At 34.0% G+C, this 27,740-nt stretch overlaps 1 protein-coding gene across 15 annotated transcripts in view; it reads right to left on the bottom strand.

Moving 5' to 3' along the window:
- The window catches only part of DLG2 (discs large MAGUK scaffold protein 2), a 2,242,830-nt gene that overhangs the window by 289,990 nt on the left and 1,925,100 nt on the right, over positions 1-27,740 (bottom strand). For all 15 annotated transcript variants that reach the window (XM_049780036.1, XM_049780021.1, XM_049780023.1 and 12 more), the window contains one exon: positions 15,522-15,624. In XM_049780036.1, the coding sequence (XP_049635993.1) occupies positions 15,522-15,624 (103 nt within the window). The remainder of the gene's footprint in view (positions 1-15,521; positions 15,625-27,740) is intronic.

Genomic DNA, 27,740 nt, shown 5'->3' with positions numbered 1-27,740 from the left:
AGGAATAACCCCTGAGCACTGCCGGGTGTGACCCAAAAACCACAAAAAAAAAAAAAAAAAGATGTAGATATGAGGGGATTATTGGAGAAGTCCTGAAATAATAAAGGAAGCAATTACTCTGGTGGAGGGCGTGTGTTGGAATGCTGTATGCATAAAACCCTATCATTGACAGGAGGGTAAAACATATTAGCTTAAATAAATAAATAATCGGTTGAAGTAAAATTGCCACAAAAGCATAAATGTTTACAAGCTTTAGGTTATGATGTAACCATACAATCACTACTATCTCTGTATCTATAACCAAATTCCTCAGTCCCCAAGACCTTCCAGCTCCACTCGACCATCTCTACGTCCACTGGATAACCTTGGTTTTTAAACTTCAGTTTTATTTTCAATGTACTTGTCCACTTACTTGCTATTTTTATTTATATACATACCTGTAAATAAAATCAGCTGTTAGTATTTACCTTTCTCCTTCTGATTTATTTCATTTAAGTCTCTCTAATTCCATTCATATTATAGCTGGTATAGTATATTGTGTATATAAACTAAATGTTTTTTTATTTGTAGATGCTAACCACATATACTTTAGTTTAGTTTTTAGCTTAAACAACTTTTTTTCGACTTGTGTTGAAACAATTAAATATCATTCATTGATGCAAGAATGCTTGTTTTGTCTTACCAAAAGCAAACTTGAAAAACATAAAGGCTTCTTTGTCTGAAATAATATTCACTCTCCATCTCACCTCCATACACATTAACACCACAACCTAAAATTTTTTTCTGTACTCAAAAACTCGTTAGAAAGCAATTTATTTGATATTTCCATACAAGGAGTTATTTCCTTATCAAATATATCAAAAGCCTATATCCATGGTCTCCCAAGGGTTGTAAGCTTTTTCTTCCCTTGGGTCTGTTTTTCTCCACCTAATAACCACAGTATAAATGGTCTATATTTTTCTGACAGTTCCCATTAGAATGACAACAACTTGTGGAAGATGTGTTATTTATCAGGAACAGTGCTTAGTATTTTACATTAGTGATGCTTTTAAATCTCAAAATTGTCTTGAGATTTTGTTTGGTGTGAGTTTTTCATTAGATAGATAAAAAGTGATATTATGAAACAAGGTAATTTGTCCAAAGTTACACAGCTTTTAGTGGCAAAACAGGTTACTGTAGAATTTACACATTTTTTAATTTCATGCCAAGAAATTTAAAAAAAGTAAAATAGTTATAATTAGAAAAATCTACTTAGTGAAATATGAGTGGAGAGAAAGACAGAGACAGAGGTACAGACACAGAGGTAGAGGCAGAGAAGACACATACATAGTCAAGGGAGAACTCCAGAGAGGAAAAGTTCAAAAGTACACATCTCTGGTTATGATGAGGGCTGATCTTTAAGATGGTGAATTTATCTCAGAAGAAACTATTTTCAGATTTTCGGGAATGTTACTAAAACAACCAGTTTGATTAGGACAGAGGGGAGTGCAGTGTTTGCTTACACAAGCTTGTTGACAGGAATAATGATAGTAACAAGTAAGTAAATAAGAAAATATTTCCTCACAGCCCAATAAACTGATTAACTTCTATGCCACAACAAAACTGCCTGTCTCCCAACTCCATTCTGTTAAAATGCTAGACTTCTTGATGCTTCCTGTTCTGTGTAACTTGAACCTTTCTTAATATTCCCATTTGTCTTGTGTTCGTTTTCTTTATTCATAATCTTATCTCTTTACTCTCTTTTCTATATTCACTCCATCTCTTTTCATTTCTCCTTTGCAACCATTTTTTTCAACTTACATGTATTTATTGTTATTTTTGAGGTAACATTGAATTACAAAGCAGTAAATCTATAAGTTGGGTACATTACCATCCATCCAATTTCAGTGAAAATGGTAATAGCCTTTCCTACTACATGTAGGGGCCTTCCCCATGAACTCTCCTTCCCTACCCCCGGCCCTTTATTTTTGGTTTTTGGGTCACACCCAGTGGCATGTAGGGGTTACTCCAGGCTCTGCTCTTAGAAGTCACTTCTGGCAGGCACAGGGGACCATATGGGATGCCGGGATTCAATCCACTGTCTGCTCGAATCAGTTGCATGCAAGGCAAATGCCCTACTGCTGTGCTATCTCTCTGGCCCCATTCTTTCCTACACTTTAAAAAAAAATTAAGTTATTTTAAGTACCAACATTTATAATACTGATAATGGTTTCTAGTACATCCTCTCCTCCAGAGTGTTTAGATCACTCTAACACTGTCCAGTATTCCCTATACCCTATCCTCTTCCTTACATCTTCACCCTCTCTAATCCTTTATGTTTCTGTCCCGTCCCTGTGGAAACCTTCATACTGAAGACCAGCTTCTGTTGCCTTTGGATATTTATTTCTTTACTATGCTTCTTTATACTCCACATATGACAAACATTATTCATATCTGTCTCTTTCCTTTGGACTAATTTCACTCAATATGACACTTTCCAGATCCATCTATGTATCAGAAAATTGCACGATTTTTTTCTTTTTGTACAACTGAGTAGAGTATTATTTCATTGTGCCATAGTCTTTTTATCCAGTCATCTGTCTTGGATGTTTCCAAGTATTGGCTATTGTGAATAGTACTGCAATAAACAGATGAGCACAAATACATTTTTTTGAATATAGTTTTTGAGCTTTCTTATGGCACAGTAATTCCTTCCACCCTTTAATTCATATGTAAATCTGGTGACTTTCCTATGGGATGCAATTAGTGCAATGATTATTTTAGTCTGTCTGAGACTGAACTACGTTGATTCTTTTCTCCCCAATTCTCTTGTTTATGATCTTGGAACAAACACTTAGGTTTTTGTGCCTTTGTTTTCTCATTTCACAAGAGCAAATGGGACAAACAATAGCAAACATATTGTAGGGTTTTAAGAAGTTTAAGAATTAACAATAGGGAGAGATTGTAGAACCTGCACAGCAAGTGCAAATTTTTTGTTTTGGGGGGAGTCATGCATGACACTTCATTAGGCATAATCCTGGCTCTGTTCAGGAATCATTCTTGGGGTACTCAGGGCGGTGCTGGGGATCAAACACAAATGATTTTTATGCAACGCAAGCATCCTACTCATTATATTATCTCTGTACCACATATTTAAGTTTTCCTTGCCATCATCTCCTTTTTATTTTATTTTATTTTATTTTGGTTTTGGGGCCACACCCGGTAACGCTCATGGTTTGCTACTGGCTACGCGCTCAGAAGTCGCTCCTGGCTTGGGGGACCATATAGGATGCTGGGGGATCCAACCGCGGTCTGTCCTAGGCTAGCGCTGGCAAGGCAGACCTTACCTCTAGCGCCACAGCGCCGCCATCTCCTGTGTATCTTTTCCTTTATTCTACTCGAATCTGTATTTTCTTACTTTGGTCAAAATTAAAAATTTATGTAAAATATATTTTTAAGACTATTTATATATTTTTTCCTTTACATATATTAAATGTTTAATGCTTACTAAGGGTCAGGCAATGAGATAGGGACAATGGCTACACAGAAGAATAAGGCATGCTTTGCTCTGAGGGATTCTTTTTTCTTGAACCTGTCTGATAATGCCTTGTTCTATTTTAATAAAAACAATGAATTTATGTATTTTAATAAGCCAATGTGAATGCCTATTGGTTTTATCACATTTCTTCAGTCTTTCTACTTCTCTCCCCCATTCTGCCATCACTCAGATCCAATAATAATTATTATCTCATGAGAGGAATGACTTCTTTTTTTCCCATAGTCATTGTTTTTTGTTTATTTTTCTCTCCTTTTTTTTTTATAAACCCTTATTATAGCACTGTGGATTTCAAAGAAATTCATAGTTGACTTTTGGACATAACAGTGTTCCAGCACTAATCCTACCACCAAAGTCAACTTCTTTCCACCAGTATCTCCAGATTCCCTTTACCTAGTTGCCATACCCAGAATGGTTTGTCAAAGTTTCAGTCTTATGAATTTAGTGTTATTGATTCTGTGGTTTAGATATTTGGCTCTATGCCACTCTCCCACACCACTGACATATGCCCCATTGCTTGTCATTTGTCACTTATCCTGCTCCCCTCAATTTATTTCTGTATCCTCCCTATACACTATGAGGAGTGACTTTCAATTGTTGCTTCTGCTACCACTTCAGAGTTTTATGGCCTAGACTTTATGTTGCAGCCAAAGCTATATTTTGAAGAGCCAAACTGAATGTGTCAAACTTTGGCTTAAAACATTTCTATACAATAGCTTTCAGGAAAGTGAAAAGTGAGCAAAATACATAGCACATCCATCATGATCTTCTCTGTCTCCCTTCTACCTCCTAATGCATACTTTTTGTACTTCTTCCTATTTTCTTTCAGTCTCTTTGTGGGACCATTTCTCTCCTCAATAAGTATCGATTTCTTTTCTATTCTTATTTCTATGATTCCTTTCTATATTATGATAAATCAATGCCAACTCATTCATAAGTTTAAGGAGTTTATTTCTTTTATTTTTAACCAAATGATCTTTCTCTCTTTTTAATAATTTCTTTTTTTGAGCACTGTGGTTACAAAAATGTTCATAGTTGGGTTTCAGTTATCAAATGTATACCTTCCTTTCACCAGTGCAACTTTCCTGATACCCATGTCCCCCATTTCCCTTCTCCCCATACCCTCTGCCTGTATTTGGGACAGGCATTCTATTTCTCTCTCCTCGCTATCATTGTGATGGTAGTTGTCAGTACAGCAATTTCTCTAATTTAACTCACTATTCTTTGCGGTAAGCTTCATATCACGGGCTTCTGGCCTTCATCTCTCTTGTCTCTGAGTATTATTATCATATTGTATATATATATATATATATGGAGCTGATTTATTAGTAGAGCTTCTTAACCTTTTAGCTAGATTTTGGTTTTGGTTTTGGCCACACTCAGCATAGCTCAGGACTGACTTTTGGCTCTGTGCTCAGAAATCACTGCTGGCAGGCTCGGGATATCATATAGGGATATTGAGGATAAAATGTGGTGGGCCTCAGGCAAGGCAAATGCCAACCGGCTGTGTTTCTTTTGAAATGGTTTGATTTAGTACTCTAAGTAACTAGACTAAAGAACCTAGATAAAGTAACTAGATATTAGACTTTAGGTGCAAGTATTTTTTGTTATATAATATTAACTTAAGCTTGCATAATTAACTAGCATGATATTTTTGACTTACTGTAGGTATATTATATTGCTTATTATTTTCTTCAATATCCAGGGATAAGTAAATCATTAGAAATACTTACTATGAATTACCTGAATGAAGAGAGCAGCAGTAATTCTTGTTCTGTCATTGCTCAATTTTTCAAATATGTCAGCAACTTTTTACTAAGAAAGTAAATTAACAATTTTTTATTAACTTATATTTAGTGGTAGGAACATTGATTTGAAGAAGGCAAGAGGGTGGTCAGGAGAATAAAATACTTTGTCTTCAAAGAGACATAGTTAATAAATCTATGAGGAATCTTACTTGAATTAAGAAACTATTAAGCAAAACTACTTTGTATTTCCTAGAAGTGACTTTTTCTCCCTAAAGGGACCATTACTTGTTAGTCTGAGAATTTAAGGAAGGCATCATCACTAGTTCAGCTTGTTGCATCTTTTATTTCCTTATTTACTTCATTTTATACTATTTTCAGTCTAAATAAATCTATTCACAAAATTTTCTATTACAATTTAATCTATTAAATTGTTAAGATTTAGTCCATGGCTGTTCTAAAAACAAATAAAAAACCCTGTATATAGTAAATTAATCTTAAAAGCTCCAACAAGCAATAAGTGCTTGTACTTGAATCAACGTTAAGTTATTACTGGAGGGTTCAAATCTTATTAGACACAGAAGAACAATTTCCAGATATTGGTTTTTTTCCCTTCCCATAAGTAAATAAAAACAGAATTTCTGTGTATTTAAAATGTTTGAAAAAAAAAAGGATATTTCAGCATTACTTGCTTGAATTTATTGTTTTTTGATGACACTTTTAATTAGCAGTCACGCTAAATTAAATTTCACAGGATGTAAGCTGGAAAAAGTCTTAAAAGTAATTTTCCTAACTGTCTAATTAACAACCAAGGGAATCGATGTTTAGAAAAGTATAGTTTGGTCAATAAGAATATAGTTCTAGAGTCAGGAAAAGAAGAAAGATGCCAAATTACATGTTTTAAAATGTGATGACTGACTTAAGTGGTGTTACCCCGATAAATATGGGCATAAAGTAGATTGGGTATCTAGAATATGGAGTTGAGATAAGATATCTTAAATCTGTCTTGGTTTATATTCCTTTTCTGTTTGACTCATATGTCTACAGTCCTTAAAAATACTAAAATTCTATAGCAAATAAAAAGGTTTTTTAATGAGGATTAATACTCATCTGGTGTAGTTAAGACAGAATTAGGATCTTTTATTTTCATGTATTTGATCTGAGTATTGCTAATACAAAAAGTCAAAGATAATATTTCTTGATTGCTAAATTTATAACATAAGACCTACTTAGCCTCTTCAAGTATTTTTATTGTTGGTTTCTTTTCGGTTTGGGGGCCACAACAGGGGATGCTCAGGCTTCACTCTTCAAACTGTGCTCAGGAATCACTTCTACTAATATTTCAGGAGATTATATGTGGTGCCCAATATCAAAACCAGGGTCAGCCTCATTCAGGGCACTACCTTACTATCTGTCCGGCCCTTGTTGTGTTGTGTTCAATATTAATTAGTGAATAGTGTATGTTACTATGTGCCAAGAACCCCCCAAATGACAAAAAATCAGAAAAGTATTCATATAAAACGAAATATGGAATTTGAGCTATTGTAGGGATGGGAAAAGACTAGGGAGGAAGCACAACATGTCATGAGCTTCGCTTTGCAAATTTGTTTTTGTTTTGGCTTTGAGACCATTCTTAGTGGTATTCAGAAGTCAATCCCAGCTCTGTGCTCAGGAATTACTCATGGAAGTGCTTGGGGAACTACCATATGGGACGGTAGGGATTGAATCCACGTTAGCCACATGCAAAGTAAGTGTGCTACTTGCTGTACTATCTCTCTAGCTCTGGATTTTCAAATATTTTAACTCTTTCAATATGAATTTGAGATATTACACAGCCAGTGTAGAGGTTAAATAAATTTTCTAACAATGGTGATGTTTTATTCCTCTTTGTCCTTATCACATTTTCTAGATACGAAGTGCAGTTTGGACATGAGAGGGAACATCATCATAAAGTATTCAAATATCTGGAGAGATCATCTCATGGACCTGCAAATTCTATCGACAATAATATTATATTATGGTGGTGTGATTTATGTTAAAGGGAGGTTGGTTAGAACAAAAGCAACTATAAGAAGGATAGATGGATGATATATTGAGTAATGAGACATTATGAGAGATTTTTAGTTACAGGACAAAGAAGCATCTGTTAGAGTAATGTGTACAATCATGTGAGAAAGTTATATATATATAAAAAGATGGCTATGCAATGAAAAATTTGAACTCTTGAAGTTTTATTTTATTTGTGCTTTCTTACCAATATTCTGGTCAAGATTAGAATATGCCAATCAGATAAAACACATAAAATTGAATGCAATACATTTAGAGAACTTTTCTATGAGCTTATACTGAACATAACTAAAGGAGAATTAATCAATGATGTGTAAATAAATAGATGAGTAAATACATGTAGGCATAAAGGGTGCTGAAAAATGTTAGGATGGGAGGAAGGATTAATACATAGACAAACTATTTGTTAAATTATATCTCAAATTGGTGGCTATTTCAATTTAATTTATTTTAAATAATTTATTACTTTAAAGCTCTGATATATCATTTAATTATATAGTAGTAGTAAAAAGATTAAGAATGACAATGAAGCTGCATACACGAGAAGCATAAGACTTCAGAACATTAAGACATTTATTTATTATTTATGTATTTATTTATTTTATTGTCATCTTAGATTATAGATTATCTAAGTCATCTGCCATCATAAATTACTCTAATAAATTAAAGGAATTAAGAAATTTGTTAGCTTCTTGTTCAGCTTAAGCTTTAGTTACCATGATGAGCTTTCCTTCCTTCCCTCTTTCCTTCCTTCCCTCTTTTCTTTCTTCCTTTCCTCCTTCCCTCCTTTCTTCCTTCTCACCCTCCTTTCCTCCCTCCTTTCTTCCTTCCTTCCATCTTTTCTTCCCTCCCTTCTTCCTTCCATCCTTTCTTTCCTCCCTTCTACCTTCCATCCTCCCCTCCCTCCTTTCTTCCCTTCTTTCTTCCTTCCCTCCCTCCTTCTCTTTCCTTTGTTCCCTCCCTCCATTCATTCCTCCTTTCCCTTCCCTTCTTCCCTCCCCCCTCGTTCTCTTCTTCCTTCCCTCTTTCCTCTCTTTCTCTCATTTTCTTTCTTTTTCTTTCTTTTTATCTCATTCTTTCTTTCTCTCTTTCTCTCTCTTTCTTTCTTTCTTTCTTTCTTTCTTTCTTTCTTTCTTTCTTTCTTTCTTTCTTTCTTTCTTTCTTTCTTTCTTTCTTTCTTTCTTTCTTTCTTTCTTTCTTTCTTTCTTTCTCTCTCTCTCTCTCTCTCTCTCTCTCTCTCTTTCTTTCTTTCTTTCTTTCTTTCTTTCTTTCTTTCTTTCTTTCTTTCTTTCTTTCTTTCTTTCTTTCTTTCTTTCTTTCTTTCTTTCTTTCTTTCTTTCTTTCTTCTCTCTTTCTCCCTTTTTCTCTCTCTCTATTTTCCCCAATTGGCACATTGCTCAATATTTACTTATGATTTTGTACTCAGGGATCATTCTTGTCAAGATTTTGAAGGATCTTATGGAGTACTTGGGGTCAAACTGGAGATGGTTATAAAGAGCTTTAAAACATTGAGATATTTTTTCAATATTGATATTTGCTGAGTTTCTATTTCTCTATCCATAAAGTGTAGAAGCTCTATAAGAAGGTCTTTAATAATTTGTCTAACTTTTCATTTCTATTTCTTAATGATTGCAGTTAAACCACACACAATTAAGTGAATCAACTAGATTTTTAAGCATTAAAAGATACAAAACATAAAATGGGAAAAGATACAATTTTAGTTACAAAACTTTTTGTAATTAAAATTTATTCTTTTATATTATTTGAATGGTTATATTTATTATCATTCAAATTAAAGAGTTCTTTTTAAAATATTTAAATTATCCTAATCTTTTAAATTATATTTTCAATTAATTCCTACTGCCCTTTAACATTTTACTGAAGTAATATTACATTATAACATTATTCAGGTGTGCTTAATTATATTTTAACATTTTATAGAGAAAAAAATTAAGGCTCACATAAATGAAGAATTAGCACAAAGTCAGAAACAAAAACTAAAATTGATGCAGTTTATTGGTCTTCTCCATCCCAAAATCCTGAACTGCACTTTTAATTCTAAAGCTTGTCATTTCTAACCAAAATGAACAGTTGGATGTTATGAATCTTTCCTGGGATTTCAGACAAAAATTATTTTAATTGAGAAAATATTTTAATGTGCTGCAGCTGCTCATTCATATGCATTAACTTATGTAGACATGATTTAAGGAAATAAATACAGCATTGTACATGTTTTTGGATGTCTTAAGTTTACTTCTGTGAACTTTCAGATAGAGATGTCATCTATACTTCAGAGGGAAAATCACTTATTCTAGTCTAATTCTCATCAGACCTTGAGTGCTTTGGAAAAGCAAACCAGAGAATTCGTTTTGGTTTAAACTTAGTGACTTAAATCACAAGATAGTGATTCTGAAAAAAAATAATCAGTCTTATGCTAAAAAGAATACATACTTTACTGATTAGTCACAACTTAAAAGGCATAAAACTGTTGTTTAAATGAACATCTGATTGAAATTTTATAGTTAAACCTTAATGACTTTCGTTTCATCTTACTATAATACAGTTTAGTTGAAAAGTAAATATGATATAAATTGGACAAAATTATGATAAAAGTAAAATAGTCACAATGACAAAATGAAATGGCCTGAGAAACTGTCTTCATATATGGCTTTAAATCTACTATTTAGAGCTAGACCCGAACAAGACTGGTAATGAAGTAACCAAGACAACTGGGAATCAGCATATTTTAAGCATAAATGAATAAAATAACTTTAGCCTTACTTTGCACTGTGAAACTTGCCAAAGAAGACATTACATACAAGCATTTAATTAAATGCAAAATGTATTTAAATGTGAATACTTATAATTATAATGTATTAATTTATATAATGTATTTTAAAATGTGCTAAGTTGTAGAAAAACAGGTTGGCTTTTTATTTTATATACATATTTAACACTTATTTCTATTTTGAAGTAAAATAAAAAATTACAAGTAGTAAAAATGAATCCCTAAATAGTTATTTTTAAGTGGAAACTCAAATTCACTGAAGAATGATAAACTATTCATTAGTTCAGATATTTTTTTAAAAAAATACCAATTATATGTATAATTCTGGAGAGATTAATAAGTAAATGAAATACATAGTTTGTATCTGTATAAATATAATTTACAATCTTAAGTAGCTTAGCAAGATATTCTTTCTCCTTTCTTTCCAGAATAGAATTCAATCCATTTTTTAAAGCCTGATATAATTCCAAGACTTCCATAAAAGCACTTACATTTCCTTGTCCTGCAGTTTTATGTCTTTTCAAAATGTTATAATTATTTGCTTTAAGAGCCATACTTTTCCATGCTTAGGACTTAGTTCTGTGTCTGTGGGCTTCGGAGGACCCCATGGAGTGTCGAGGAACAAAATTTGGAGTGACTGTGCAAGGCAAGCACTTTACTTGCTGAAATATCTCTGTGATTCCTTAAATTCCATTAATTTATTTTTTTATTTTTTATTTTTTTTTTGGTTTTTGGGCCACACCTGGTGGTGCTCAGGGGTTACTCCTGGCTGTCTGTTCAGAAATAGCTCCTGGCAGGCACGGGGGACCATATGGGACATCAGGATTCGAACCAACCACCTTTGGTCCTGGATCGGCTGCTTGCAAGGCAAACGCCGCTGTGCTATCTCTCATGAATTCTTAGCAATAATGCCACTGCTATACAATATGGGTTACATGTTATCAGATAATAATCTCTGTTAAGTATCATTCTTTTACCTCAAAAATAAAATGAAAAAAAAAATCCCTAAAGAGTTGGTATGAAGATAAAGGCTATGGTTCTTTTTCAGAGCAAAGAAAACATCTAGGCTATTCCCAATGTAAATTTCAAAATAACAGAAGAACTTATCTCAGTGGTTCATGAATATGCTAAAGATCAATAAATTCTTATGGACATTTTATAATAGTAATGCAAAAGAAAAAAATTTGTTAGAGTTTCCTAATAGAAGCTTATGAAATATTCACTTTAGTTGATATTTTAAAGATTATTTATTTCCTAAATATATAAGATAATTTAAATACCCTAAATGAATAAAATAGTAGTCCTAAGAATTTTTTTTTTATTTCAAGCATCAGTTAAATTAAGGTTCCATTACAAATTACCTTTGTAAAGGGGAAAATGATAGCTAATGTTGTATTATCTCTTCCTAACATATTTAAAGCTGTGACAAAGTAGAATAGGGCTAGACTATTAAAATAGTGAAGACACTGTAGTTTCTTTAGTACTTTGGCATTTTAAAATAAGCTTGCTGTTGTTATGTGTAAATTTCTTTTAAAACACTTTAAAATTGATTTATATTATTTATAAGGCAGTATTAGAACAGGCATCTTGATAAACTACAGTTTAGTATCCAAGGAAAACATAACTGTTTGAAGGAAGCAAAACCTAGAAAGTTTATTTATGTTGGTAAAGCTGGGATATAATTATCATTCATTGTAACCTTTGAAGCTTTCCAAGATTACATAAATATTAATTTTTAATATCAAGAGATTCTAATTGGTATGACTATACTTTGGCCACCTTATCAATCAACACAATTATTTGAGATGAAAGAAATGGAAAAAACATTATATATATGATTTCTGTCAGGTAACCATGAAGGGTATAGTGTATGAGACAGAAAATAAAATACAAGAAAATATCAAGAAAATGCAAGCAATTAATGAATATATTCTTACTTTTTATGTGATTTCAAAAGTGGATAATATACACTATTGGATTTGAGAACTATTCAGGGGGAAATATTAACCTTGTATGTGTCTGGGAAGTGCTTCCTGTTTGCTCACTTAAAGTAGAAATGAAACAGTGACTAGAATACAAAGACCGCCCATGAAATGGGAGAAACTATTCACTCAACACTCATCAGATAAGGGATTAATATCTAAGATATACAAGGCACTGATAGAACTTAACTGATAGAAAAAACATCTAACTCCATCCAAAAATGGGGAAAAGAAGTGAATAGATATTTCCTCAAAGAAGAAATAAAAAATGGTCAAAAAGCATATGAAAAAATGGTTCACATCAGTAATCATCAGGGAGATGCAAATTATGATAACAATGAGCTATCTATCATCTCATACCACAGACTGGCACACATCACAAAGAACAGGAACGAGTACTGGCATGTATGTGGGGAGAAAAAGGACTCTATTTACTGTTGGAAATGTAGACTAGTCCACCTTTTTGGAAAACGATATGGATATTCCTCAAAAAACTAGAAGTTGAGCATTCATATGATCCAACAATACCACTCATGGCAATATAAACTAAGAACCCAGAAATACAATGCAGAAATGCCCTCTTAGTTCCTATGTTCATTGCAGTGCTATTTACAATAGCCAGAATCTGGAAACAACCCAAGTGCCCCAGAACAGATGAGTAGATAAAGAAACTGTGGTACATGTATACAATGAATACTTTAAAGCAGTTAGAATAAAGAATTCATGAAATTTGCTTATGTATGAATGGATATGGAGATTATTATGCTTAGTGAAATTAGTCAAAAGGAGGGGGATAGACATAGAATAATCCCAATCATTTGTGGGATATAAGAAAATCAAAACATAGTATGTAATTATATCCAAATTCAGTGAGAATAGAAATGAGGGTCAAGAGGACCAGTCAATGACAAGAAGCTTGCCATAAATAAGTCAGTGCAGTTAGTTTAGAGAAAAGACCACTATGATTACTCTGGACCAAAACATGTTGCTAAAAGGGGATTAAAATACATGCATGATATATACCCCTTCATTAACAGTAGTATTAATAACAATATTATAAATAGGGGAGAATAAAATGAAGAGAGAGAAAGAGAGCATGAGAGAAAGAGAGAGAAAATGTTTGCCAAGAGGCAGGCAGGGGGGATGATGGGAGTAAAATTGGGAGCATTGATGATGGGAAATATGCATTGGTAAAGGTTGGTGTACATACTATGACTGAAATTCAACCATAATAAATTTTGTAACTACAGTACTTAAATAAAGTAGTTACTATTTAAAAATAAAATAAAATAGAAGTTAAAAATGACTTTTCAAAACTGGAAAGAAAATATTCCCTTGATTGTCATTTTTTAATTTTTAAGTCATATTTTCTCTTTTCAAGCTTTTTGGACATTTCTGTACAAGACCAATTAAAACAAGTACTCAATGCTCTGTAGGGGATACTATTTAATTTTAAAGTTTAAATCTAAAGCCACAAAAAAATTAAAAAAATTAAAAAACAAAAATCTTAATGGGCCGGAGAAATAGCACAGCAGCTTTTGCCTTGCAAGCTGCCGACCCAGGACCTAAGGTGGTTGGTTTGAATCCCGGAATCTCACATGGTCCCCCGTGCCTGCCAGGAGCTATAGCCAGGAGTAACCTCTGAGCATCGCCGGGTGTGGCCCAAAACCCAAAAAATATTCAAAATTAAGGAAATATCAAATACACAAGTTAAAAAAAACCCCACTGACTTAAAAAATGAATCATTAAAAACAAATAAGAGGGGCTGAAGTGGTGGCACAAGTGGAACGGCATCTGCCTTGTGTGCGCTAGCCTAGGACAGACCACAGTTCGATCCCCCAGTGTCCCATATGGTCCCCAAGCCAGGAGCAATTTCTGAGCACATAGCCTGGGATAACCCCTAATCATCACCAGGTGTGGCCAAATACCAAAAAAAAAAAAACCCAACATATATATATATATATACATACATACATACATATATATATAAATATATATATATATATATATAAAACATTCATGCCTTATCATATCTTATGCTTTTGGTCCAACTTGTTACTATCTTCTGCTAGTATATAAACCCAAAACTATTAAGTTTCTTAAAGATCATATTTCTGTATTTAGTCACCTATGATGTTATTACACTTCATTTATATTACAGAAACAGATGTTGAAACAAAGCAAAGAGCAGGGTATGACGAATCCAATTGAATGCAACTCATAGCATCTCAGTTGGACAATTAAGTTTATGACAACTCACCAACTCTCAAGGTTTACTGTGATGTACTCCTAAAAAGACACTGCAGCAGAAGGTGGGAAATTCACATCCAAGATATAAAAACACATTAGTGCAAATAATTTAATTCTACAGATACTAGTCATGACATATCTATATGTGAAATTTCTTTTTTTCTAAAATCTTTCTCTTCCTCCTCCTCCTCCTCTTCTTCCTCCTCCTCTTTCCCTTTCTCTTCCTCTTCTTCTTTCTCTTCTTCTTCCTTCTCCTTCTCTATCACACACTCTATCACCTCCATTTCTCCTCCTCACTTTTGGGGTCATACCTAGTTGTACTTAGGAAATACTCCTGGCTCCGTACTCAAGCATCATTTCTGTTAGTGCTTTGGGAACTATTTGTGATTCTGGGAATGGAACCAGAATCAAACACAAGCAAATAAGTACCTGTACTATTTCTAAAGTCCCAATTATACTTGTTTTATATAGATTCCATGGCTGACCAAAATTTTGTACTAGATAGATGATGAATATAATAAAACTGACATAAATTGTTACTTTTATAAATTCATCTTTCAAAAGGAAGTTTCTTCCTTATGCTTTTCAGGAAGGTCAATGGTAACAAAGCCCTAAGTTCTTTGAACAGGAACCATTGATTTTTTACTACAGTTCTTTTAAGATATGGCTGGTGGTGACTCCAGCTATGACTGGTGATCAGAAATGTGGGTGCATATTCACACAGAAGCCACAGCAATAAAGACAACAACCAAACACTAACAACAGTCCTGAAATAAACACAGGGGGGAAAAAAGGAAAAGAAAAAAAACAAACAACAACAATTACAAAATTTTTTTAATTTGTGCTATTTTTTTTTTTGCATAGGCACAGTAAAAATTGGCGAGATTAGAAAGGGAATTCCCTTGGCCTAAGAGATACAGGGTTACTTCGCCCTTGAAGTGCACTGTCATGGGTATAACTACAGGCTTCATACATGCTCTTTTACTCTCCCCTAGGTCCTTTTGTGATGTCTGGAAGCTTTCCACTCCATCATGGATGATAAAATCGGGCCTCTGTAGCTAGCGATCTTAGTATTTGCACATGTCATAGAATAAAATTATTAATAATAAAAAAGAAATGTATTAAGACACTGTAAGTTTTTTGTTCTCACTGACCTTCTGGTTGGTATTGTGCTATAATCGTCACTGTATGTCCAGCTCCCTTTAGTGCAGCGGCTGCTTGCTCATGAGATGCTCCACGAAGATCAATGCCATTCACCTGAGAGAGAAGAGGCCAGAGAATATTATTGCATAGGGAACACTATTATGAGAGAAGAAAAAAAGATTATCTGTAGTTCAAGTTTAAATATGACCTCAAAAAACTTCAAGTACTACTGAGGTATGTGGGTATTAATAAATTAAGTTTCATGGCTTTTGGTAAATTTTACCAAGGTCTGAATGGATTGAAACACTGTCTAGCCCTGGGTACTAGATTTTAGTATGTGCATTTAATTTGCCTCTGTGAGTTTTATATATTTCTGGGGTACATAAGGATTCTTAAAAGTTAGAGGAAAAACAGGATAATAAAGAGAAACACATGTACTGTACATACAAAAGTATGTGCTGACAGATTCATATAATCAGTGGGGACTATATGGAATGGGGTTGGCTGCCTGCCAAATCTCTCTCCTTGGTCTTATGCCTATGTCATCCTGAGCTTGGTGAGACAGCCCGAGCTCTGTTCCAAAATAAACCTTACTGCCCTATTTCTCCAGCAGAATTCCAGAACAGATTCTGACAAAATAAAATAAAGAATGCCTGGAGTTGATGTTACTATTACTAACTCCCTTTTTGGGGCTCATGCCAAGAGAGAGAGAGAGAGAGTGCATCAGAAAAACAAGCAAAATTTCTACTGAAAGGGAAAAATCATTCTGAAGTCAAATTTAATGAGAAGCAAAAGTTAAAGTCTTTCTTGAATGTATTTAGTCTAAGCAAACACTATAATCGTTGAATGCTTTCTTATGACAGAGCTCTGGCTCTGTCTCAAAAAAGGGACTGTGCATGTGATACAAAAAACAAGACAAGAATTGAACACTTCTGCCATTTTTTTGAAGTATCTAAATATACTTTTATTTATTTATTTATTTATTTATTTATTTATTTTTGGCTTTTTGTTTGCTTGGGGGACCACACCCAGCAATGCTCAAGGGTTAGTTATGGCTCTGGAGTCAGGAATCACTACTGGAAGTGCTTGGAGCACAATATGGGATGCTGGGAATCAAACTCAGGTTAGCCACACTCAAAGAAAACTCCCTAGCCACTGTACTACCTTTCTGGTCCCAAAACTTTTTAGTTTTAATTGAACACACAGTAAATTCTAAGCAGGACAGTTAAGTTTTGAAGCAGATATAAACCTGCCTTTTTTTTTTAGAAAGGATGGCTACAACCATAAATAAAAATAAGAGATTGATTATGTTTATCTGCACATAAATATAGAATCTTAGTTTGCCTCCCAATCAATATCATTTAAAATTGTATTAGGTAGTGGATGGAGTTATCACTGTGTTCCTCCATTAGAATTTATAATCTTCAATACCATAACTTGGGTCTCATATCATAAATTTGTTAAAAATATTCTTATTGGGGCCGGAGAGATAGCATGAAGGTATTTGCCTTGCATGCAGAAGGACAGTGGTTTGAATCCCGGCATCCCATATGGTCCCCCGTGCCTGCCAAGAGGGATTTCTTAGCAAAGAGCCAGGAGTAACCTGAGTGCCGCTGGGTGTGACCGAAAACCCAAAAAAAATGATAAAAAATTCTTATTAATGTGACATAAGGAGATATGTGGAGAATCTTGTACACTTCAGTGGTGGTAAGATGAAGTGACTTACAGATCATAAATGTCAAAAAACATTGTAAACACATTATATTTATTTTCTATAATATTTGTTTTTTTATTCTCTTATTCATTCTGTGATTTTTCCATCTATTCCCAACTTTCTACTATGGTGAGTTTATTATGATCAGGGTAACACTATGAAGGCTATAATACTAAGCGCTAAATGTCTGTCATGTCACATTATTGAGCTTTTGTTTTTTTCTTTCACACAGGGAAGGAACTTTGAATATTTGGCTCCTTGGGCTAAGAAATTGTAATTCTATATCTTGGTAAAATGCATGTCTAGAGACTGGTTAGATTTTGATGAGTTTGCATGATTCAGAGAGCATAAAGATGAAAAAAAAAAAAGCAATCAGATTTAGGCTCCTGCCTAAAGGAAGTTGAATACATAAATTTTATGAGCCAAATTATCTCATTTTCTCAGACAATAAGGGTTCATTTCTAATTTATAAAATAATATATTACTATAAATAAATTTATATTGATTTAGAAAAGTACCAACTGGTGAATAAAGCCTTTTCCCATAATTTTCCCTTTCAGAGATAATCACTTCTCATTTATAGTGTTTCTTTGCCACTCTGAGGATTGAACCAGGGCCTCACAACAAACCAAGTACTCTACCACAGAATCACATACTAAGTACAATTTATTTTTTAAATTAACATTTTTTATTTTTGAGATTTTTTTATTACTATATGCTCATTATTTATTTATTATATTTTGGAGCCACAAACAGTGCTCAGGGCTTACTCCTTGCTCTGCATTCAGGAATCAACTGGTTATGGATACTGGAGTACCATATGTAGTGCTGGGGACGAACCCCAGTTAGCTAAATGCCTCCACAATAGTCCAAAGTTTCCTATTCACTCTCCAAATGTGTCCCTTTAGCAGATAATAACATATTTACTTCATATTTCTAGTCACAACAAAATGGCAAATAGAATGATCAGAAAATAGATAAATAAAAGACAATTTGTGAAAACTGTTATATCTCATAAATGTTACAAAAGTCATTGTCAGGGAATTTACTTTGTGGATGGTTGAGTCTTCCGTGTTGCTGTTTTCATTCACTGAGCTTGGTGGGCCTCTATAAAAATTTTCCATCAAAGTGCTGTGCTCCTACTATGCTGTCAATAATGTGAACTCTGGAGGAAGATTATACAGCCATGTATTCCAGGAGCTATGCCATTTATATGTCAAAGGAGGTTGAGTGTGATGGCTGCTGTGTCTATCAAAAAGATTGGACTATCTGACAACTGCTATTCCCAGGCCACAATATTTTCAGTCTAGAGTCATGGACAAAGTTCATTTTGAATATCTGATTTCAGAGTGATCATATTATCACATAAATATCATCAATCACTTAATTTGCCAACTGTTTTATTTTCATTTACCTGTAATCATGTCAACAATATCCCATAAAAATAAATCAATACAGGGGCCAGAGCAGTGGCGCAGTGGTAAGGCATTTGCCCTACCTCCCTGGATCTACAGGGAGAGATGATTTGTTGTCTTGGCAGCTTGTTCTCTTACTTATCCTATGAAATTAAGAATTTACTTAATAGCCCTACTTTCAGTTTCCTCAGCTTTAATTGATTGTATTTATTATTTTTATTTATTTATTTATTTATTTATTTATTTATTTATTTATTTTGGGTTTTGGGACCACACCTGGTGATGCTCAGGGGTTTCTCCTGACTCTGAACTCAGAAACTGCTCCTGACTTGGGGGACCTTATGGGACACCGGGGGATTGAACTTTGGTCTCTCCTAGGTCAGCCAGATGTAAGGCAAACACCCTACCACTGCAAACACCCAAACACTGTGCCACTGCTCTTGCCCCTGAATTGATTTATTTTTATGGGATATGTTTGGCATGATTATAGGTAAATGCAAATAAAATAACAAAATAGTTGACATATTAAGTAATTGATGATATTTATATCATAGCATGATCATTCTGAAATCAGATATTCAAAATGAACTTTGTCCATGATAATAAAGCCAAATAATAGATTTGGCATAAGATTGTCCGGGAATAATTAATTACGGGAACCACAAAAATAGTACAGAGGTTAAAACACTTGCCCTGTATGAGGCCAACTCAAGTTCTATCACTGGCACCACATATGGTCCCTAAAGCACTTTCATGAATGATTAATGAGCAGAGAACCAGATATAAACAGGAAAAATGGGTGTGGGCTCAAAACAAACCTAAAAGTTAATAGCTAAGATCTTTCAATTAAGCTGAATTAATTCTTGCAAAAAATATGCAAGAGGTGGCCCAGAGGAAAATGGATAGATAATTGGCATTGGATTTTAATTAAAATGTGTCAGTTACAGAACACAGGACTGTTCTGAACAAATTATTTCAGGGTTGGGGGTCTTGTGAGAATGAAGGAAGAAATTGTGGCAAATTTAAATTATATTTACTTAAGAGTGAGATATTAAATATAGTAAGACAAGTAGATATATTACCAATAAATTTAAAGAAACATCAGACTTCATTGCTTTTACTCAGAAGAAAATATAGATTTTCATTTTTCTAATTTTATGCTCGATCGTAAGGTGAAAATTGGATACGATTGCTAACTTGCACAGGGACTTAATCTAAAGCCAGTTTCAAAATTAAAGGTACTGAACCCCATCATTCTTGGCTCCCTTGTGGTTAAAATTCAATGATGTCTGTGGTTCAAAAATAACATATTTAAAATGTTTTGCAGCTAGTAAGCTGTTTTCCCACCTTGTGTTTCTTACCAAACAAGGTGAGATATAAACAAACAAATTTAATAAAAAAAGTTCTCATGTATTAAGTGATCCTTATCACATACTTACAAGTGAGGCAAGAAACTAAAAACATCCCATTTGATCTTGTATTGTGAACTGGCGGAATGATTCTGAGAGAGCATGGAGGAGAGAAAGAAAAAGTGGAAGGAGCAGAAGTAGACCTTGAATGTTAAGTTCAGGAAATGACCAGGGGAGGGTTTTTAGAGAAGGATTTAAAAATATGACTTGTGTTTGGGAGAGGATAACTATGGCAACTGTAACAAGAACTAAGAACTAACTCATTAAAAATAGGATAGCCAGATGGAGACTTGTACAACCTTACAAATGGTATGTGATAAAACCTGAATTATAAAATATAATGGTATTGAGGTTAGGAACTGGGTCACAGATTTGAGAGAGGACACAAAGGGATTCTACATTGCTATGCTCAAAGAATTCCAGAAAAAATTATTAAAACACATTTATGTATGCATATGTGTGTTTATATACACAGCTGACTTGATTGGACATGTAAAGTGAAAAAGGTTATTGGAAGGTTTTGATAACTTCAAGATGAAAACACAGGTAAAATATAGGTTTGTCTGAAAAAGAAATATATTTTGCTTTAGCCATATTGATTTTTTGCTATATTTGTTGGACATCTACAAACTTACAGGTAAGATGGAAAATATTTATATGGACTTTGCTAAATGTTAAAAAACATTTTAGTTGTGGTATTCCTAAGGTCATAACTTAGGTCATAACTAATATGAATAGACTCAGATTTAGAAGAGACTTAGTTTAGAAAATGGGATTCATAAAAATACCTGTCTTTCAAAGTTCCCTTAAGGTTAGATTAATGACTACATACAAAAAATGCAGAGCAATTACTTTTGGTTTGGAAAGATAGTACATGGGTAAGGATCTTTTCTTGCATGTGGTAAACTCTGCTTCAATCCCTAGCATCACATGGAGTCCTCTAAGCTCAGCTAGGAGCAACCCCTGAGTACAGAACCAAGAGAAAGCTGTGGGCACTGCTAGCTGTATCCACCCCCTAAAATAAAAGAAATAGCTGTTCTGTAGCAGAGCATATATAGGCAGAGGTCTCATTGAGTCCTCCTCAAAGAAGATGATCTATGCAAGAATTAAACTAACTTCATAAAACGTAGGTAGACAAAGGCACAGGGTCAGAGTTAAAAATTTCGAAAGGAAAAATGGTTCGTGAGACAGAACTTTCCTAGGAATTTTGTTTGAATCCTGAATTTCAGTGTCCTCCTGATTTTAGTTTCTTTGACGGTTATTTTCCTTTTATCTCTTTGAGCCTCAGTTTTCTAAAGCACCTTATGCTAGTTCAATTTTTGAGGTTCCTTTCAATGCTGAATACACATATTAAATACATATATTATGTGCTCATGATGTATGTTGTTGACATTTTGAGAAAAACCAACATTTCATTCAGCAGGAGACTTTTAAAATGCCTTCTAGTATGTATCAGAGTGAATGGATTATAAATTGTATTTAAAGTGGAAATTTCTAATTAAGTTCCGTGTGCTCCTAGAGGCTTTTGCACTTGACCTTTCTGACAGAAATTACATAAGAACTCAGGATCAGAATTTTCTTGGAGTGGAGGTGAAAACTAAAAATACTCCTCACATCTGATATTTACAATGCCTTCACAGTTAAAATTAATACCCCCGTATAAAGTGGGCTAATTAATGTAAAATGGGCAATTTAAATTTTCCCTAATTTTTAACATTTTATTTAATTAAAGAACCATAATTTATAAAGTTTTTAATAGTTGAATTTTAGGTAAACTCCTAGTTAGCCTGTGCCTGAGACCTTGACAGGCACATTGCAAAATTTGGTGGTTGCAGCTTAGAGTTCATGTTTCCAGTGTAGGCGTTTGCCTTGCACATGGCTTACCCAGGATGGACCTGGGTTCAATCCCCAGTTTCTCATATGGTCCCCAAGCCAGGAGTGATTTCTGAGTGTATAGCCTGGAGTAACCACTGAGTATCACTGGGTGTGACCCCAAAACAACAGAAAACAACCCCCCCCAAAGCATGCAATAATTTTTATAAGGAAAGAAGTAAATTTGAATACTGAAGATTTTCAAACATTGTATACATTTATTCTATTCAATAAAAATGTATTAAGTGTCTTTTTTGTGGCTATTTTTATGTTGAATTTTGGGAAGCAGAAGTTCTGCTCTTGGTAAATTAGATACTGATATTCATTATAGTGGGGAAATAATTGCGGGAAGTAAATTTGTTCTTAGAAATATTACATTTTGGTGTTAGTATTGACTAATACATTAATTATGTAAAATAAGGCATTTAATACATATACTAAAATGTAATAAATGATACAACATGTGAATTTTTCCTTCCCAAGTGGCTAAAGCTCTGCAATGAGAAATAAGGTTAACAACAGTTTTCACATAAACATGTGAATTGCAAATGAACTGTTACTGTAGTTACTGTAGATTATAGATTGTAACATCTTTTCTCCTGGCACTACCTTTTTACAGGCTCTAAAATAAAATTGAAGGAACAGAAGAAAACTATCTCAAGAGACATACCTGTCAAGTTATCTGCAAGGCTTGAGTTAGAGTGGAGTGCTAATGAGATTGATTATACTGGTTACATCTGTTCACGCAGAACTCAGATTTGATAATGTAAATGGGATTTTCCAAGTTCTCATTTCCCTAGTGCTTCTCAGGATAATAGCAATGTTTTCATTGTTGTCTGATTTTATGTGTACTGTGGCTTCTGTTGTACATAATATCTAAACATTTTTCTCACTTTTCCTCATCTAAAATTAAGAACACTGTTTCACTGACTAAAAGCTCTCAGAGGATAAAAAGGTTTTCTGAGTTTGGGTAAAGTGTGTCAAGAACTCTTAAGTATACTTTTCAATTAAATGAAGAAGAAGAGATATGAACAAACAAAAATACAAAAATTTTAACAATGATATTTAATCGATTTTCTCTTTTAGATATATTTTCCTGTTTTAGTTTTCCATTTATTAGCCCAGGCCTCATAGACTTTTAAAGTTGATTCCCTCCAATTGTTATTTTGAAAAATTCAAAACTATAAAATGTTTATAATATAATGAAAATCCATACAATTATTTTCAAAATTGTCTTTTTTTTTCATTGTTGGATATTGGGCTCCACCTGGTGGCCCTCAGGGATTATTACTGACTCTGCCCTCCTGGCAGGCTTGAGGGACCATATGAGATGCAGAGGATCAAAGTTGGTTGGCCACATGCAAGGCAAAACACTGTATCTGCTGTGCTATTACACTATTGCCCCAAGATTTAGTCATTTTAATATTTTATATATTAATACATTCCTTACTCTCACATTATCTATTAATCAATTGTTTACTCCATATTAATTTATGTATCTTAGAAGACATTCTCTTTCTGAGTAATTTGCAATATATAGCAAATATCAAATTAACCTAGGTGTCCAATGACAAATGAATGAATTACAAAGAGATATATAAACACAATGAAACACTATTCAGTTGCAAGAAAATGATGAAATCATGCAATTTGTTGTAACCTGGTTGTACTGGAAGGTGTGTTAGAAGTAGTAGGACAAACACAGAAATATCTTAATTATTTGTAGTATATTGAATAACTGGATGATAAAATATAATAAATGTAATAAAGGGGGGAGATTCCTAGACCACCCCTTATACCAAAGTATGGGAAGAATGGCAAAGGGAAATAATGAGGTGATAAAGTCAGGGGCCTAAGATAACAATGATGTGGGAAGTGGCATAACAATATATTCAAAGCAAACACTGAAAATATGAAATCTAAATTATCAATACTAGACTTCGAAATGTGCCCATCAAGGTGGCATATGGAAGTGGAGAGGTTGTTGAAGGAGTATAGGAAACCTGGTGGAGGGAAGTTGACACTGGTGGTAAGATTGTTTTCAGAATATTGTATATCTAAGATTCATCTATTAATAACTTTCTAAATCACTATTATTTAATTAAATAAAATTTTAAGAAAATATATGGCATACACCATGCTATTTCCAATCTAACATATCAACCAAGCACCTTCTTTGTTGTAAAACTATTTCTTACATAATCACAATATTATTATTACAGAAAAGAATGTTCGTGGAAGTGACCTGGGGAGACACTACAGTGGGAAGGAAACTTGTATTGCATGTGGCCAGATTCAATTTAATTTCCAGTACTTCGTAATAGTCTCCTGAGTCATGCTGGGTGTAGTACAATAAGTTATAATTCTAAACTACTCAATATACTTTACCTAATCCAATTGCCTTGATGGCTCTCAAAATATCTTTTATAGATTTTTCTTTCCTTCATCAATAACAAACCCAGGTTTGCTAATTGTACTTGTGATTCTGCAATCATTGCCAATATGATACTTTTTTTGTTTAATAATTTTTTCATTATTTATTTTAAATTAAATGCATTTTAAAATTGAATCATTGTGAGATATACAGTTACAAACTTGTTCATGACTGAGTTTCAGTCATACAATGTCTAACACCCTTCTCTTCCCCAGAGCACATTTCCTGCCACCAATGTTCCCAGTTTCCCCCCCACTCCCCTCAGTTGCTCCATGGCATACAATTTCTTCTCTTTCTTTCTCTCTCTTTCTCTCTCTCACTCACTCTCTCTTTTTGCCTTTTGTCCATTGTAGTTTGCAAAATCGTTACTGAAAAGGTATCGTACATATTATTTTACTCTTCTGAGGCACAGGCCTCAGAAGAATGGGCATCCTCCATTCACCCCTGAACCAGGGAAGCTATCTACGAAACATCCAAGGTTTTTTATAACAACATCTGGAAGCAATCCTCTACCAGGGAAGACCCTACCACTGCTCTGACATCGGCCTGCTCAAAAGAGACTTCCCTTAGCACTAAGAAGACTTGACAACAAAAATGACCCACTCTGCAGGACAGGGTTCTCTGCATTGCCCTTTAAGTGTGAGGTGAAACGAGAGGACGCTTTGCCCCATCCTTACTGCATTATAGGACATGCAGATTCCAGGATCTTTAATACAGAAACATGATACCAACAACGGAGAGTGTGTGAAAAATAAAAGTGTATTGACACTACAGACAATGACCTGGATTGGACAAACTAGTTTGCCTGGAGCCTAGAGTTGGTCTTATGCCAGGAAACTTTAGGGGTAGGGTCTCCTTGTATTAAGGCCAAGGCTTTTCCTTTCCATGTCCCTCATATTTTGGTGGGCCTATGCAAACAATAATTGCCATTCTAACACCATTTTTACTGTACTCCTTTGACTCTAATCCTTTAGAAAAACAAATCACTTAACTTTGAGGTTAACTTAAACTAATAGGCATGTGCATGGAAATGTAATAAAGTACTTTGCCTTCAATGTTTAAGGAGTTACATAAGTTTTATGTCTTTAAATTGTTTTGTGTGCTGCTAAGAAATATTATATACTACAATCTGGGGACTTGAGGGACAAAATAATTGTACATGAGTTCTGCTTTATTTTTCTTAATGTTCTTTGGCTGAAAGTTCAAAGTTAAGATATCAGCAATGGTACTACTGAGAATTCTGTTTATGGGTCATTGTCCTTCTACTGTAACTTTACCTTGTTCTCTTTCTTTGCATCTTTGTTCTCATAATTAAAAATAAAAAATTTAAAAAAAAAGAAATTCAGTCAAGATGCTAACAAAATATTTCACTTTTGTATTTGCTTTTTCCTGATCAGAATCATATCAGATTTTTTAGTAAATCCTGGTGAGTAATGCTATCTGCTTTTGTTTCCTGCTCTTATTTTTTAATCCTCTCTATTTTTATTTAGAACAGTGACTTACAATACTATTAGTAATAACATTTTAGGCATATGGTGTTCAAATATCACACTCACTACCAGTGTGAATGTCTCTTCACCAATATCTCAAGTTTCCCTTCTTGTTCTCTCACCATACTGCCCTTGGCAAACTCAGTTCTGTAATCCGACTTTCAGGGTCTATTATCATTGATCAACTGTAATACCCTTGATATGTCATTTATTCCATATGTGAGGGCAAGATCTTTCTGTACTTGTTCCTTTCCCTCTAGGAGACTTCACTCAGCATAATACCCTCAAATTACCTGTTTCTCAACTACTTGTTTAAGAAATTTCATGGTAGAAAGATAGATTGAAAGTCATTTCTCTACCATCTTGTATATAAGTGTCAGTCATGGCTGGTATGCAGGAAAGTTTGCAGGTATAAAATGTTTGAAGAACACAGCTTTAATTCCATCCACATTGCAGCAAACAACAAGATTTCATCTTTTATCATTACTAAGCTATATTCCATTGTGTACATATACCATTCATCTGCCCTTGGGCACTTGGGTTATTTCAAAGATCTAGGGTATTGAGAACAAAACCACAATGAATGGGGGAGTGCAAATGTCATTTTGTTGTTGTTGTTTGATTTTTGGTTATACCTGGAGGATTTTCTCTGGGCTCTGAGCTCAGAGATCAAACTTAGTTCACCTGGCTCTGGGGAATCAAATCTGGGTTGACCGCATGCAAGGCAAGTGCCCTAACTGGTTATTTATAGTTGAGTTTAGACAAAATATTTTAACACTAATTCCCCCACTAGTGCCAACATCCATGTTTGAATGTTCCCAGAGTCCATCTATATCCATTTTTCTCCTTCCCAGCCTGCCATCTTTTTTTTTTGTTTTGTTTTGTTTTGTTTTGTTTTTTGGGTCACATCTAGCAGCGCTCAGGAGTTATTCCTGGCTCTATGCTCAGAAATCGCTCCTGGCAGGCTCGAAGGACCACATGGGATGCCAGGATTCGAACCACCATCCTTCTGTGTATAAGGACAAATGCCTTACCGCTGTGCTATCTCTCCGGCCCCACAGCCTGCCATCTTAACAGGCACATTTTTAAATTTGGTTGTTGAAGTTTGGGTCCATGATTTCAGTGCATCTGACAGTTTTTGAACTTTTGGTTAGACAAAAAGAAGTGGAATTACTGGGCCATATAAAAGCTTAATTCTTAATTTTTTTGACAAGTCTTCATAATATTTTCCACAGAGGCCAAATTAGAGATTATTTAAACGGCTGATATTTCCTTTATCCCCACATCCTCATTGGAACTGATTGTCTCTTCTTTTTATAGTGGTTGCCAATTTCACTGGCATGAAATGATAACTCATTGTTGCCTTGATCTGCATCTTCCCAAAGATGAGTAATGAAAAGTTCTAATTTTTTTCATGTACCTATCTATATGTTCTCCTAGATGAACTATCTGTTCATCTCTTCCCCTATTTCTTGGAGGGATTGTTTTTTATGTGTATTTTTAAGTTTTGCAAATAATTTATATATCATTAATACTGGTCCATTGTCAGATGTGTGGTAAAAACTATTTTTTCCACTTTATTAGCTGTATCTTCATTCCATTATAATTTCTTTGGCAGTGCAGAGCTTCTTCGTTTAATGTAGTGTACTTATTGCAACATATTGCAGGGTCCAAAATGTGAAGCTTTCTTACTATTGGTGATGACACTAAATCAGTCACTTGACCAATTGGTCCTTTGATCTCTCCATTTTAGCTTCCCATTTGTAAATAAAAAATTTGTAAATAACAAATTTCTTTCTCTGCTTTCAAATCACTTTACTTTTTGTTATTGACTTACCGTATTTTTGCAATTGATGCAATGTCAGAGATGGATCTTTACCTCTTTGTGTGCATATG

This window comes from Suncus etruscus, chromosome 9, assembly GCF_024139225.1.
Source record: "Suncus etruscus isolate mSunEtr1 chromosome 9, mSunEtr1.pri.cur, whole genome shotgun sequence".
Classification (NCBI taxonomy): Eukaryota; Metazoa; Chordata; class Mammalia; order Eulipotyphla; family Soricidae; genus Suncus; species Suncus etruscus.
The sequence above is the reverse complement of the archived record's forward strand: the minus strand, read 5'-3'. Positions and strand labels throughout refer to the sequence as shown.